Source organism: Rhamphochromis longiceps, linkage group LG23 (genome assembly GCF_057381845.1).
Source record: "Rhamphochromis longiceps isolate RC_006_pf linkage group LG23, R_longiceps_female_GT1.1, whole genome shotgun sequence".
NCBI classification, from domain to species: domain Eukaryota; kingdom Metazoa; phylum Chordata; class Actinopteri; order Cichliformes; family Cichlidae; genus Rhamphochromis; species Rhamphochromis longiceps.
This window is the reverse complement of record NC_140578.1, coordinates 7649467-7663263: the sequence shown is the minus strand read 5'-3', so window position 1 is coordinate 7663263 and position 13797 is coordinate 7649467. Positions and strand designations below refer to the sequence as shown.

The following is a 13797-nucleotide window of genomic DNA, read 5'->3' as shown; positions in this document are numbered from 1 at the left end:
TTTTGAATTACATTTTATTTGCGGTTGGAAAATGAGCAGTCATGATAAAATAAGGATCAGATATTACGTACACATTTTAATAATACAATGGTATGCTAGTTATGTGACGAATACCCACTAGAGGTCACTATTATCCCTATTAACAGACACCTGTAGCTCACCTGTGCTGTGATTTAATTACATTAATTCCGTTTTTTCCCTCAAAAACGTTAAAGCGGTTATGAACGTACACGTTTATATGGTAAGTTCTATTAATTAAAATAACTTTCAAATGTACGGATGAAACACGAGAAATTACAGCCGCTGTTAAGCTACTTTATGTCACGTGACCATCGCGGAAGTGACTGGAGCTCTTGTTGATGCGGAAGAGAGACACTTGGGATGTTTGGCTTCTAAAGTTGTTCGACAGTAAACCATATGTGATAGATAATAGAGAAAAAGAAGAAGTGAGCGAGTTTACGGTTTTATTTAAAGTCAAATACTAAACTTTGACCGACAGAAAACCATCTAATGGCGGGCGGTAATTTACAGGTAAGTGGCAGACATTTACTAACAATGATTACATAAGACTGCCCAAATCAAAGAGATGTTAACTCGGCTTTTAATAAACTCAGCCTTTTATTAAATAAGCAACTAGGGATTTTATATTGTATGAATGTCTAATTTAGAGACTAACAATAAGCCAACTTGAATGTATTTAGCCATAAATTCAATTATAAGTAATGGAAAAAAATGGCACTACTGCGTAAGGAGTGTAAATCACTACTAATGCTTCATAGATGAAGAAACTCTAACAATATTTAGTTGGGGCTTTATTGTCCCATAGTGAAACATATTTTCTAGCTGTTTTCCCTTTTCCAGTGATGAAAAGTAGGAAAGTAAAGAACTAAATTACTTTATTTACATAAAAGTTAGCTTTTTGCTACTTTGTTTCTGTCTCAGGGAATTTAAATGGGCAGAGTTGTACTTTTTACAATTAGAAAACAATGTATAACTTAAACTGTACAGGTAATTGTTGCTATGGATAGCAAAAACAACAAAAACAAAACTTGGCTCATTGTTTAAGCTGTCCATGAACTGTTAGCAAGTCACTGAAGTAGCTTTAATATCCCCCAAATTACCCAGTATTTCACAAACAGAACAAATATGATGTACAAGGAGGCCTGAATGTGTATAACATTTATGTAATCATTTTCTTGTTTTCTTGTTTTTTGGCCCTGAGGTGTTTCTAGTAAGACCCCACCCATTGGATGGAACAGCCTAGACTGAATTATCAATATAGAATAATTATGTCTAATTTTAAAATGCTGCATATGTAATCACAGGACACCACAATTTAGAATTTTAATTTATGGTGTTAGTAATACTTTTGAATACTATCTTTTTAAAGTGTATTTTATAAGTTTAAAATGGTAAATGGCCTGTATTTGTATAGCGCTTTACTAGTCCCTAAGGACCCCAAAGCGCTTTACACATTCAGTCATTCACCCATTCACACACACATTCACACACTGGTGATGGCAAGCTACATTGTAGCCACAGCCACCCTGGGGCACACTGACAGAGGCGAGGCTGCCGGACACTGGCGCCACCAGGCCCTCTGACCACCACTAGTAGGCAACAGGTGAAGTGTCTTGCCCAAGGACACAACGACTGAGGCTGTTGGAGCCGGGGCTCGAACCAGCAACCTTCCGATTACAAGACAAACTGCCAACTCTTCTCCACGATCGCCCCACCATGCTAAACAACTTACCTGCATATATGACCAAACAAGAAGCACAAACAAGAACCAAAAAAATTCATATAAGTTCTATAAATGTGTAATAAATCCTTCTGTTTCATCTTGTTTGTTTTCAGAAAGCCATAGATTTGGCCAGCAAGGCCGCAGAGGAAGACAAGGCCAAAAACTATGAAGAGGCCCTCAGATGTTATCAGCACGCAGTGCAATACTTCCTTCATGTTGTGAAGTGTGAGAAACTTGTACCACTGTTAGATTTGTACATCCTTTTTGCTGTTTTAAACTCCACTTCGGTTCCGCATGAATGATCTAAGTCAGTTTTTGCGTTGCAGATGAGGCCCAAGGCGATCGGGCGAAGCAGAGCATCAGGGCAAAGTGTGCTGACTACCTGGACAGAGCTGAGCAACTGAAGCAATATCTGAAGAAGAAAGAGAACGCTCCTCCAGCCAAACCCGTCAAAGAGTCTGGTGACAAAGGGTAGGAGCAATCAATAAATCTGAGTCCATTTCACAATGTTTGTTGCTTTGTTTACAGTTTAGACTTTGTTCTGCAGGCTGGGTAATTTCCTGAAAGGAAAGCTAAATGTAATTTGGTCTGAATAATGGACAAAGTTGAGAGTTATTGTTAGTTGCCTTGAAATTCCATGTGCAATTTTTTTAACGGACTGAGACAGAGATCAGTTTAAATGTGTACAAATATATATCCATTTATTTATTAAATTTAAAGTTAGATCTGTGACAGATATTTTAAAATGTTTTTGCGTCATTGTAAATTCAGTGGACTTTCTTTGAGTCTTAAACTTTACTCTCACAATCGTTCGCTCAGAAGCACATTGCTCAATCTGCATCCACTTTGCGGATTTAATCAATAAAAACAAGCAAAGTTATTGGAACAGTTGTTCAACAGTAAATACTTATGTATAACACTTAACGCGTAAATAAACCATTTTAATGAATCACTTTCCAGTCAGCAGATGCATTTAATGAACATTTAATGCAGCTGAAGCAGGAACATCTGTAAACCAGCCTGTATTTATCTATAAATGGATGAGTAAGTCCCATTTAATGAGGTGTCAACAGCGTTTTTATACTGCATGAAAAATGTTTCATTCAGTTCATTAAACCTTTCCATTCAGCTGAAGGCAGCAGAACATGTATGTTAATGAATTTGAAGCCTCTGAATTTTTATTTATTATTTATCTGTTGAAGTGTTGCTCTGATAATTTGCATGACGACCCACTTACCTTTACAGTTGTTAAATCACCTGCAGATGTCAGCCGGTTGCTATAACTTAATCACACTCACTTGTATACACATCAGCCAGGTTGTTCTACCAGTTACGCTTTATTATTGAAATGCATTACATATAAACACTTTTACATAACATTTTAACCACTGAAATACAGAGTTATTACTTGATGTGCTCGGTTCCATCTGGTTTATAACACGACTTACCAAAGAAATGTCTTTTCATCATCTGCAGCATTGCTGTGTGATTAGCTCAGTCTTATAAAAAAAATAGGTCTAAGGATGGGATTTTCTTAATTTCCAATTGCTCTGATCTCTATTTAACTTCAGCAGCTTTAATTTAGTGGGTTTAACAAAAATACTGCATAATACTTTGAGGAATTAAAGCATTTTGTAATACAACTCAAAAGTAGTTGAATTAAATAATTGAAACTAAAATGTTCATTTCTATACTTGGTTGAAAACCCTTTTCTGGCAAATACAGCCTGAAGTCTTGAACTCGTGGACATCACCAGATGCTGGGTTTCCTCCTTTTTAATACTCTGCCCAGACTTTACTGCACTTATTTCAGTTGCTGTTTGTGAGCCTTTCTGTTCAAAGTTTAGTCTACAACAAGTGAAATGCATGTTTGTTTTGGTTAAGATCAGGTCACTGACTTGGCCATTCAAGATTATTACACATCTTTGCTTTAGTAAACGCCTGGGTTTGGCTGTAAGTCAGTGTCCAAATATATATGGACCTAACTAGGGCTGTTCGATATAATGATATATATCGGATGATGATATAAAAACGTCTATCGTTTCGTGGTGTCGCAAAATAAACTGTTTACAGCAATATTTTTTCATCGTTTTGATGATCACTGTAGTGGCCATATTAATTTCTTAAAGTTCTCTCTTTTTCTTACATTTAATATAACCACAGCGCCTGTTTTTATGCGTTGTCGTTAGCAACAACGACGGTAACACCATCGCGTGTCCACTTGTTTATGTTTCACATAAACCTTTCACAATAAAGCTCAAGATCCTGTTGAGACTTTTCAAAATAAACTGAATCACATGAAAGAGCAGATTATTTACGGATGAGAAGTAAAAAAGAGCCGCCAGGCGCTAAAAAATAAACCTTAGACTCAAACGTTAGAACAGGCTTTTCCCCGCAGCACGCCGTGTAATAAATACTCACAAAGAAAACGGCGGCCGTTACAACTTATGTCTAAAAATGTATCGTTTCATGCATCTGTTAAAACACTCGACTCCAGTTACATGACGCGCAGCTGGAAACACTTCCCGCAAGACGAGCTGCCCGAGATTCACAGAATTTACAGAAAATATTACATTTGTGTGATTTATATCGTTATCGGGACGAATTCTATCGTCCCGATAACGGTATAAAGATTTTGGTCATATCGCACAACCCTAGACCTAACTGTATTATTCTTTAAATCTTTGTCATAATTTCCCCAGAAGTGTCTAACTCTGTGACTGTTGCTGTAAAATTGTTATGAAAGTGTAAGTGACATAGTGTCACTATCTAAACATGTTTTTCTTGTTGAATTTTGGTTTACTGTATGGCTCTGCCTTTGTTGGTAAAGTGTGCCACCTGGTGTTCTGATTTAGAAGTCACACATAAGAGAACCATTAGTCAGTAGTTTGTAAAGAAAGGATGATTCCCGAATTTAGGTGGATCTGTACAGCTTTTTATTTTTACAATTAATTTGTAATATTCTTTACTAAGTTTGTTTTTATTCTTACTCCCATGGGTTCTACAGTTGTTCTACAGAAGTGTTCTGTCTTCTTCTTGCCCTATGCTTATAACCCCCTGACCTCCACCTCTCCCCACCACCACCTTTTAGGAATGAAAGTGATGAAGGTGAAGACCAAGAAAAAAAGAAGTTCCAAAATCAACTGTCAGGTGCATATCACTGACATACAATTTCTTGAAAAGCCAAATGTGTTGGTATTTCTGAACCTCATTTATTTTATAGGTGCCATTGTTATGGAAAAGCCAAACATAAAGTGGGACGATGTAGCTGGACTCGAAGGAGCCAAAGAAGCCCTTAAAGAAGCTGTTATCCTGCCAATCAAATTCCCACATCTGTTTACAGGCAGGGATTTTTTTTTTTTTTTTTTTTTTTTGTGAAAAAGTTTTGTGAAAGTGAAGTTTTTCGTTTCCTTGTTTTTTTAAAGACTGAAACTTCTTTTGTAGGCAAGAGAACACCGTGGCGGGGGATCCTTTTGTTTGGGCCTCCAGGAACAGGAAAGTCCTACTTGGCCAAAGCCGTGGCCACAGAAGCTAACAATTCCACCTTCTTCTCAATCTCATCCTCCGATCTTGTGTCTAAGTGGCTAGGAGAAAGTGAAAAGTGAGGCCCAAGTTCTTTACCTAGGGGCAAAATTAAGACTATGACAAAGTTACTGTTAAGAAAAATGAATCTATTTTTTCCACTTCTGTCTGTCTTTAGGTTGGTGAAGAACTTGTTCTCTTTAGCCAGAGAACACAAACCATCGATCATTTTCATTGATGAGATCGACTCCCTCTGTGGCTCCAGGAGCGAGAATGAGAGTGAAGCAGCTCGCAGAATCAAGACGGAGTTCCTCGTTCAGATGCAGGGTGAGAAAGAAGATACTTACAGATTTGAACCAACAGCTGGAAAGACGATACGAAGTGTCATGAACTATGGCTCATAGTTCAGTTATTCATGACAACTGATTGTTTTAAGCATTTATTTGTCTAAAAATCATCTGTAAGCGCCCGCAGCCCAGTGTCACCTATTTTTTCTTTATTTTGTTGCAACAAAATCACAAAAACCTGAAAATATTTAGTGCTCAGTTGACTAATTGTGCAACTCTTTTCTCCTGTCAGGTGTTGGTAATGATAATGACGGAATCCTTGTCCTGGGTGCAACTAATATACCATGGTCGCTGGACTCAGCTATCAGGAGAAGGTCAGATCCACTTGTTTCTATACAAATGATCCCTACCTTTTTATCTATGAAAAGCGCTATATAAATACATTTTACTTACTTTTACTTACCTAATCACCTCTTATATTACCTAGTACTGTTCATCAGTGTTTTTGGGCTAACAACCAGGATTTAAGAGGTTTAATGCTCGTTTATGTCTCAGGTTTGAAAAGCGAATCTACATTCCTCTGCCGGAGGAACATGCCCGCTCCTCCATGTTCAAACTGCATCTGGGCTCCACCCCCAATAACCTGACAGAGGCGGATTTCGTGACTCTGGGCAAAAAGACAGATGGCTACTCCGGAGCTGACATCAGTATAATTGTCAGGGACGCCCTGATGCAGCCAGTCAGGAAGGTTCAGACAGCCACGCACTTCAAAAGGGTAAAACCACAGTAACCGTTGCTTGACATGCTCTTTTTGTCATATTTCTAAATGCAAGAAAACCTGGTTCAGGGATCCAGTGGAAGTATATTATTCCAAAATCAAACTAACTGTCATACTTGAAATTCATACACCTGACAAGGTGCTTATCTCATCTTTACATACAACTGTACTCAAAGAATTTAAAAACGCACCACTACATTTCTTTGCAAATGCACTGGTGTAGTTTGTGTTATATGCAAATCAGCACTCATATATTGCTTGTCATTACCTTTTAACTTAATCAGTGATAAAAACAACCTGGAAAAAAGACCAAAAAAATGTCCAAATTTGATATATCACTATATATTGTGTGTAATATAACTACAGGTTACAAAAAAAGGCAATCCATAATTAGTGTACCCCCCGTCTGCACTGACTTTGGCTGTAATATGCCTCCTCATGGTCAGGTGTCATCCTGTGGGATGGCAGCTTACTCTTCAGTCACTGTTGCGCTGAGTTGCTGCTGAGTCCACGTAGGAGGATTACACTGTTTTACTCTGTTACTAAAATGACTCCACTGGTTTTCTGTGGAGTTGAACTTGTCTGGTGGTTCACCCTGCCTCCAGCATTCCAGTGGGAAGATCCCAGTCAGATTGTACCAGTCGTGGCATTCTTACAGATGTAATTTTCTCCAAAGCCGTAGTGCCTTTTTATAGGCTTGGGTGTATTTGACAGAGGAGTGGTCATTTGGGATTAGCTGGTTAAAGGCATTGTGACTTCTTCCCCAAATTTGTGTTTTGAGACACATAGCTGCTCACAATAAACAGTCAGGCATGTACTTTAATTGTATACATATCAAGTTTATGCCTATAACTTGTGTTGTTATGTCTGCAACTTTTCTTGAAGCTCATCCTTTGGGCAGGAGTCTTTCTTGTAACTCCAAAATAAACTTCTATCCACTTCCACTTATCCTTATAGCTGTTGGAGACTATCCCAGCTCATAATAAATTTATCAATCTAAAATATAAATTCAACCAGAGGGAGGCAGCACTGTGTGGTGTTTCTTTTTATAATTTTTTATTCCTGTCCTTATGCCCATACTAATTCAGGTTCGAGGGTCAACATGGAACAATCCTGGCGTTGTGGTCGATGACCTGCTGACTCCGTGCTCACCTGGAGAGCCCAACTCCATTGAAATGACATGGATGGAGGTCCCTGGAGAGAAACTTCTAGAGCCAGTTGTATCCATGGTAAGAAAAGGGCTCTTTCATCAGTTGATATTCGGAAAACCACACCCACTGGATAGAAAATAATCCAGCCCAGCAAAATGTAACCGAGAGCTGAAAGGTTAACAAAGTCATTTTTGGTGGCTAAAAATGTTTGATTTTTCTAAAATGCATCTCGAATGAGTGACTAAACATTTCTCTCACTGAAACCAGATGAACAGAGTCTGCTTTCTGGAAGAAAAAAAACATAGTCTGTTTTGTACATTTTTGTAATGTTATAGAGAGGAGTCTAAGCAGTTAGCATGGATACTGTTACCCATCATTTTCAATGCTTTACATTGAAATGAAATTAACATTTGCATATTTGACTTGCCAGTGACACAGTGTTTGCTGGTTGGATCCTGCTGATTGTCAGGATTCTGCTTGCATCATACATTATTATTGCTCAGAGAAAAAAATCTTCAGTTACAGGTTATTGTGTTCTTTGCCCTCTTGTTAGTTGTTGGTCACATAACAGCAGCTTACTGGCATTTAACAGTGTTTTGCTTGTGGATGAAATTGACCAGAAGGCACCATCAAAGTCAGTGAACAATTATGAAATGTTTTTTTTTTTTTCCTTCATTGTGGTTAACAATGAATTGCAATCTGTCTCTGTCAGTTCTCTCTCTGTGTTATTGACAAACCCAGTGACTGTAATCTATTCTGACCTACCTAATGTTCTCTATACAGGCTGACATGCTGAGGTCACAAAGCAACACCAAGCCTACGGTGAACGAGCAGGACTTGGAGAAGCTGAAGAAGTTTACTGAAGATTTTGGTCAAGAAGGCTAATAATATCTTTGTACTCAAAAATAGGACTGTACTTAACAACTATCTTTACTCTCAGTTATGCTTCAGATCATTTGATTCGCCTTTTCAACTGCTGTGTCAAAAATGGTGGAAAATGTCACAGGTTTAATGGACCAGAGGTTGCAGCAAATCAGTCTTACAGCTGACAAAAAAACATTTATCCTTTTGTCACAATCATAGATCTTTTTTTTTTTTTTTAAATCAACCAACCAGTTGAGGAATCGCCTCTTTCAGCCACATTAACCTATCGATCCACCGAGGCTTGTGTTTACGTTATTTTTTTAAGGGTTTTTCTTATTATATTTCAAACTGAAGCGTTTTTTTTTTTCTGAAACTGCATCACTGTTAGAAAAGTATGTGCAAAGGCTACAGTGGGTAGATCCTGGCATCTTTCCATCACTACATACTTTATGTAGTCTAAGGCAGATTTTAATACTTTGATTAACAGAACTGGTGTTGTGGTTGACATTTAACAGGAATTTATGCAATGAAGTCTGTGAACACTGGCAATCTTTTTTTCACTACATACAAATCATTAATGGCATCCAAAAGGATCTTCTGGGATTTAAACTGATGTAGAGAAAATGAAAGAATTTCTTAATTCTGATATGCCGTTGCACATTTTCTTTCAGCCTTCTCCTGTTAGATTACTGACACTTTACTGTGTTCTAGTTATGTTCTGACTTATTTATAAATGATTATGCTCTAGCTGTGTTGCCTTTGGGTTTTAAATGTATTTAAGAATTTCCTTTGGGTTTACAGGGGTTACATTAATAAAAAAAAAGGTCAACTTGTACTTTTCTTGTATTCTACTGGATATGTTCTGTGAACAGAAGTCTCAGGGCTAAATAAAGGAATTAAAACATTAACTTTGTAAATATGTTTATTTGTTAAAATACATCTCTTAGTTAACTATCATATTTCTATATTTCTAATGCAGTGTAAATCACAATTTAATTTCCTTATATGATAAGTGAATATTAATTTCACAGCAACAAACAAATTAAGACTTGTAGAAAAAATTACATCAATAAGCTGCTTGCAAAACATTTCTTATACATCTCTTAATTCAGTGTCAGTAGTGATGAAAAAATCTGTTTGAAATGTAGACCAAAATGTTTTCTATTGAGCAGAAGTTTGGATTTTAAAAGCGGTCATAATTTATATGCTGAGAAAAAAAGGGTCCTAGCCAAGTGAAATGTCTCAAGAGATTTACCTGCTAAGGGTTTTTTAAGTCCATGGAGATTTAAAAAAACACTTTAAATGAAAGGTATGACTGAAAAGCTGCCAATGAAAAAAACATAAACCAAGAACTTATAAATCTCAAGGAGTGATGTCCCATTTCACTTCATGTAAATGCCAGGGTTACAATATAACAGACTATATAATCAAACCAATGTTCATCAAACGGGTCCCTCAGAAAACTATGCTCATCTGAAGCTAGCTCCACCACTAATTACCTCAGGAGTCAAAGATACGATGCAAATTCACAATCAAAACAACAAAACATTAAAATAGAAAAACATACAGTAAACGGAAATAAACACAAAAAAACCATCTGTGCACCGTGAAGTGGAAGCAAATTGACAGGAGAGAACCTGAAATGTGCATGAAAGGAGTAGTGTCTTTTCTGTCATTTTGACAACTTTGAAAATTAAGTAATGCTTATATTACATTATGTTTTTTGGTTAAGAATATTCATATTCAGATAACACAAAGATGTTGGTAAACAGCAACATAGACTGTATTTGAAAGTGCTGAGTATACATGGTGAGTAATTCACTGCACATCACAATTATGCGTCAGATAGATGTAGCCCATCAGACACGTTTCATTCTAACTCACGTGATGATACAGAGAGGAGGCCATATAAATACAGGGGGAGGGAGTCACTGGCTGCTAGAAGTACATTAGTTCTGACGCTAGAATACAGAGAAGAGAGAGCCGAGTGCTAAACCGGTTGCCGCTCCAGCGAGCATGCCCAAAGCCACATCTCCTCCGTCGTCACGCTGTCGCTCCCGAATGATGACATGGTTCACTCCAGGAGCAACGTACCCACCTACAAAACACAAGTTTTATAATGGTAAGTTCATACAATTTAAACTCTGTTAAACTATTCTACTTTTTCACTTTATCCTCTGGTCACAAATAAGAACATCTAGATGGGTTTTTGTGACCCATTTGTTTAAGAATGAATTTAAAGTCCATGATACATTTTTATCTAAGTACCTGAAAAACTAATAAAGATTTTAGACTAAGCTGCATGTTTTTCTATTTGTTAATGAGCAAATGTTCTTATAGTAACTAAGATGGTATGTAATACTCTTGTTAAGCATCAGGATGACAGCACTGGTAATTACTGCGTCAGAAATCCCATTCTATGCACCATTTCCTCAGTATGGGAATCTCAGAAGTATGTTGACAACCACTAAGTTCAGTCACGTTCTGAAATGAGCCAGTTACGGATAAACAAATATTAGGCCTTTCAAAGTGGAAAGATTTTACTTTTATACTGAAGACTTCTTTTATAAGGATCAAATCCAGCCACTTTACTGCATTATGGATATGCATATTGTGAAGATGTCCGCTTGTCGACAATCAAATTTAGGTCAGAGTTTAGTTAGTCCGCAATTTTGTTGTACATCTACAGTGACAATAATGGGCTATTCTATTCTATTCTAGCTACCAGGATTCCTATAAACTAGTGGTGGGCAATGTCCAGCTGTTTACCTTGGTATTGATAAGGATAAGCAACTGTGTAGGGCTGCCCATCAGCAGAGTATACGACCTGTGTGGCCTGTGGGGGCGGTGCAGTGTAGTCTCCATATGGGCCTGGGGCATAAACCTGGCAAAAAAAATTACATTTAACAAAGTGACACAAAGGATGTTACTGTATTAATAAACCCTTTGTATTAGATGGCTTATAGAAGAAAGACTGGATTTGTTGGTTTTTGTTTTGTTTTACATTAATCACTGAGTTGATTTTCACTTGAGATAGTCATGCTAAACCACAGACAAATGTTGTAAGTAGCACTATTTTCATAAAAGACTTTAGACCTGAAAAAGTAATTTATTCAGTTATGAACATGAAAAGAGATGTATTAATACTGTTTTTCACCGTTTGGGGAGGATATTCCGAGTAGGGGGGAGGAGCAGATGCAATCACCTCCTGTGCAAAGCCGATCTGAGGAGCAGTGACCACCTAAAAGTATCAAATAACAAAAATCAGCAACTGAAGCTTGCCAACACCAAAAAAACTCAAGCACATAACATTAAGATAAGTGAAAACAATAAAAAAAATATCCAGTTTTCCTCCCAGGAGGACAGTTCTTCTGCTGTGCTCAAGTCACTCTTAGTTCAGCTTTATTCAGAGCTTATTCAGGTAATGTGACAGAAAATGACAGACTGTCAGTTACAACAACACTAACTTTAAATAACGTATAAAAATCTCACCATATTAACTCTGGCATCTTGAAGTGCCATTGTCCATGCCCTGCAACAAAAGCAGACATTATGTCATCTTGAGTTAAAAATGTCTGTTCTAATTACCTGTACTCAAATACATCTAACTAATTTTATGACTTGGTGTGTATGTGCAGTCTTACAGAGCATCATCTGCACTGTCTGCACACAGGCTGATGACCCGTCCATCTCTGCACACTATCTGGAACAAGGCATCACACGTCTTTCCCTCCGGTGGGTTCAGCTCTAAAAATGCAAGTGGGGTGGTGAAACATTTAAAATTAGTGCAAAGAGGTGGGTAATAATAGCATAGGGATCAGCCGCATGAGATCAACATTAAGCGTAAGACATGTACCCTGACATCCAGCGGAGTTGCGGATGTTAATGCAGTTGACCCTCATGTGGATGTCGTCCTCCATGTCGCGCCGTTGTTGATCGTTGTAGAACACAAGTCGTCCGTCAGCCCATAAGTCAAACCAGTTTCTTTTCCATCGACGCAGTATGGTACCTGACATAGTAAAGGTAGTTTGTTTATTTTTAATGTGACATCATCTTAACCATCTGAGTATCTGACATATTTATGGCTATATTGCTTTCTTATAGATGGGTGACAAATGAAAAGAAAAAAAGACCCCTCTTTACTGGAGTAATGAAATATCATTCTTCCAACAAATATTCTGCGATTAGGTTGAGATCCAAAGTCTCCTGTGTTATCATTTTCATATCTCATCACTACTATCAGGCTAAAAATGTTTCATTGTAGGATACAGGTCATCTAAACCACACAATTGCCCCCACTTACAGCATAAACACTAATAGATCCATTACTGTGGAGGTCAAGCATTCATGTTTTTCCTTTAATGTGTCTGGATACTCACTTTGTCGATGAAGCCAGCCACTCTTTACCATAGCCATCTTGGAAGTAACACCTACAGAATAAAATGTAAACACATTAGAGCGCATCTGTTATTACTGAGACACTAGGAGCATATGACTGGGTGTGGCATGTCCAACACAAACCTCGTGACTGTTAGCACTATTAGCAAGTTCACAAATCTATTTTCAGAAACATAAGCTTATATAAGATAAGATAGGATAGGTTACAATAACAGCTCAAGGTAATATGGCCACATGGCCAGAAATATTAACACCATGTTTAGTTACTCTGTAGTCCCCCCATGCTTAGTTAGACAATGTTTAGGACATGACATTGGTGGAAGCCAGATAACTGACAGTTCTCCTGCTTTAACCAATGTTTAGGCTATTTACTTAGATGTCATCCTGGTTTTAAGTCAGACTAGGCCAGTTGTGAGTAGGTCGTCCTCATGTTTAATAACTGCTATGCCACCCATAGCAACCCTGTTATAATGTGGATTTTATATGATATAAGTTATTTGATATGTAGGTTATCGCTAACCGTTAGCGGCTTTTTAATATAAACACGTCGCCATTACAAAGCTGACCTATCGGTTAACCGTGTTTATAATACGCTAAAACACCACAACTTGTCGTTTTACCCGTACTTGTAAACGCATTGGATAAATTAGTTACCTACTTGATTTCTTGTATGCTTTTTGGGGGGAGAGTGATATCAAGCTTTTCGTGGAGAAACAGCAAACACGGAAGTGAGATGCAAAAAAAATAAAAAGAAGAAGACTCCTTCCACGGAGAGGAAAAACCCTGACCGCTAAACTTAGCTGACACTGTTACTGTCCACAACGGAGGCCTTAAGCCACGCCCACAGAGCATCTTCACGAATGTTCAGTCTTTCCGCGAGAGGGAGGTTTTTGTTTTGGATGACGTAACCTATCAGCTGACAGTGGTGGAAAGTGCTAGCAAACGGAGCGAGGGCGCGCTTGTTGAAGTTCGTTTCTAACGTTTGGTAATCACATGGCCGACGGCGAGGCTTGTGTTAATATTCCTCATGTTTATTAAACATGATTCCATTAGG

The 13797-nt window shown here is 37.8% G+C and overlaps 2 protein-coding genes across 3 annotated transcripts; one reads left to right on the top strand and one right to left on the bottom strand.

Moving 5' to 3' along the window:
• The first annotated feature begins 351 nt into the window (after window positions 1–351).
• Window positions 352–8780, top strand: LOC146641196 (vacuolar protein sorting-associated protein 4B-like). The gene is made up of 11 exons (XM_085398315.1): window positions 352–531; window positions 1858–1969; window positions 2071–2215; window positions 4835–4893; window positions 4967–5086; window positions 5188–5344; window positions 5444–5592; window positions 5845–5926; window positions 6108–6327; window positions 7419–7559; window positions 8265–8780. Exons 1-11 carry the CDS (start codon window positions 511–513, stop codon window positions 8364–8366), a joined length of 1308 nt encoding a protein of 435 aa, XP_085254441.1. The 5' UTR covers window positions 352–510; the 3' UTR covers window positions 8367–8780.
• Window positions 8781–9603: 823 nt separating this feature from the next.
• On the bottom strand, window positions 9604–13585 carry plekhb2 (pleckstrin homology domain containing B2). 2 transcript variants are annotated; one of them, XM_085398318.1, is made up of 8 exons: window positions 13398–13585; window positions 12725–12775; window positions 12202–12354; window positions 11990–12092; window positions 11838–11877; window positions 11503–11586; window positions 11115–11229; window positions 9604–10443 (listed from the first exon to the last, which is right to left on the bottom strand). In XM_085398318.1, the coding sequence occupies exons 2-8, from the start codon at window positions 12759–12761 to the stop codon at window positions 10307–10309; spliced, it is 669 nt and encodes a 222-aa protein (XP_085254444.1). In that variant the 5' UTR covers window positions 12762–12775; window positions 13398–13585; the 3' UTR covers window positions 9604–10306. The 2 variants fall into 2 exon arrangements, with proteins under 2 accessions (XP_085254444.1, XP_085254443.1); XM_085398317.1 differs by having other exon boundaries at window positions 13402–13584.
• Window positions 13586–13797: the final 212 nt, after the last annotated feature.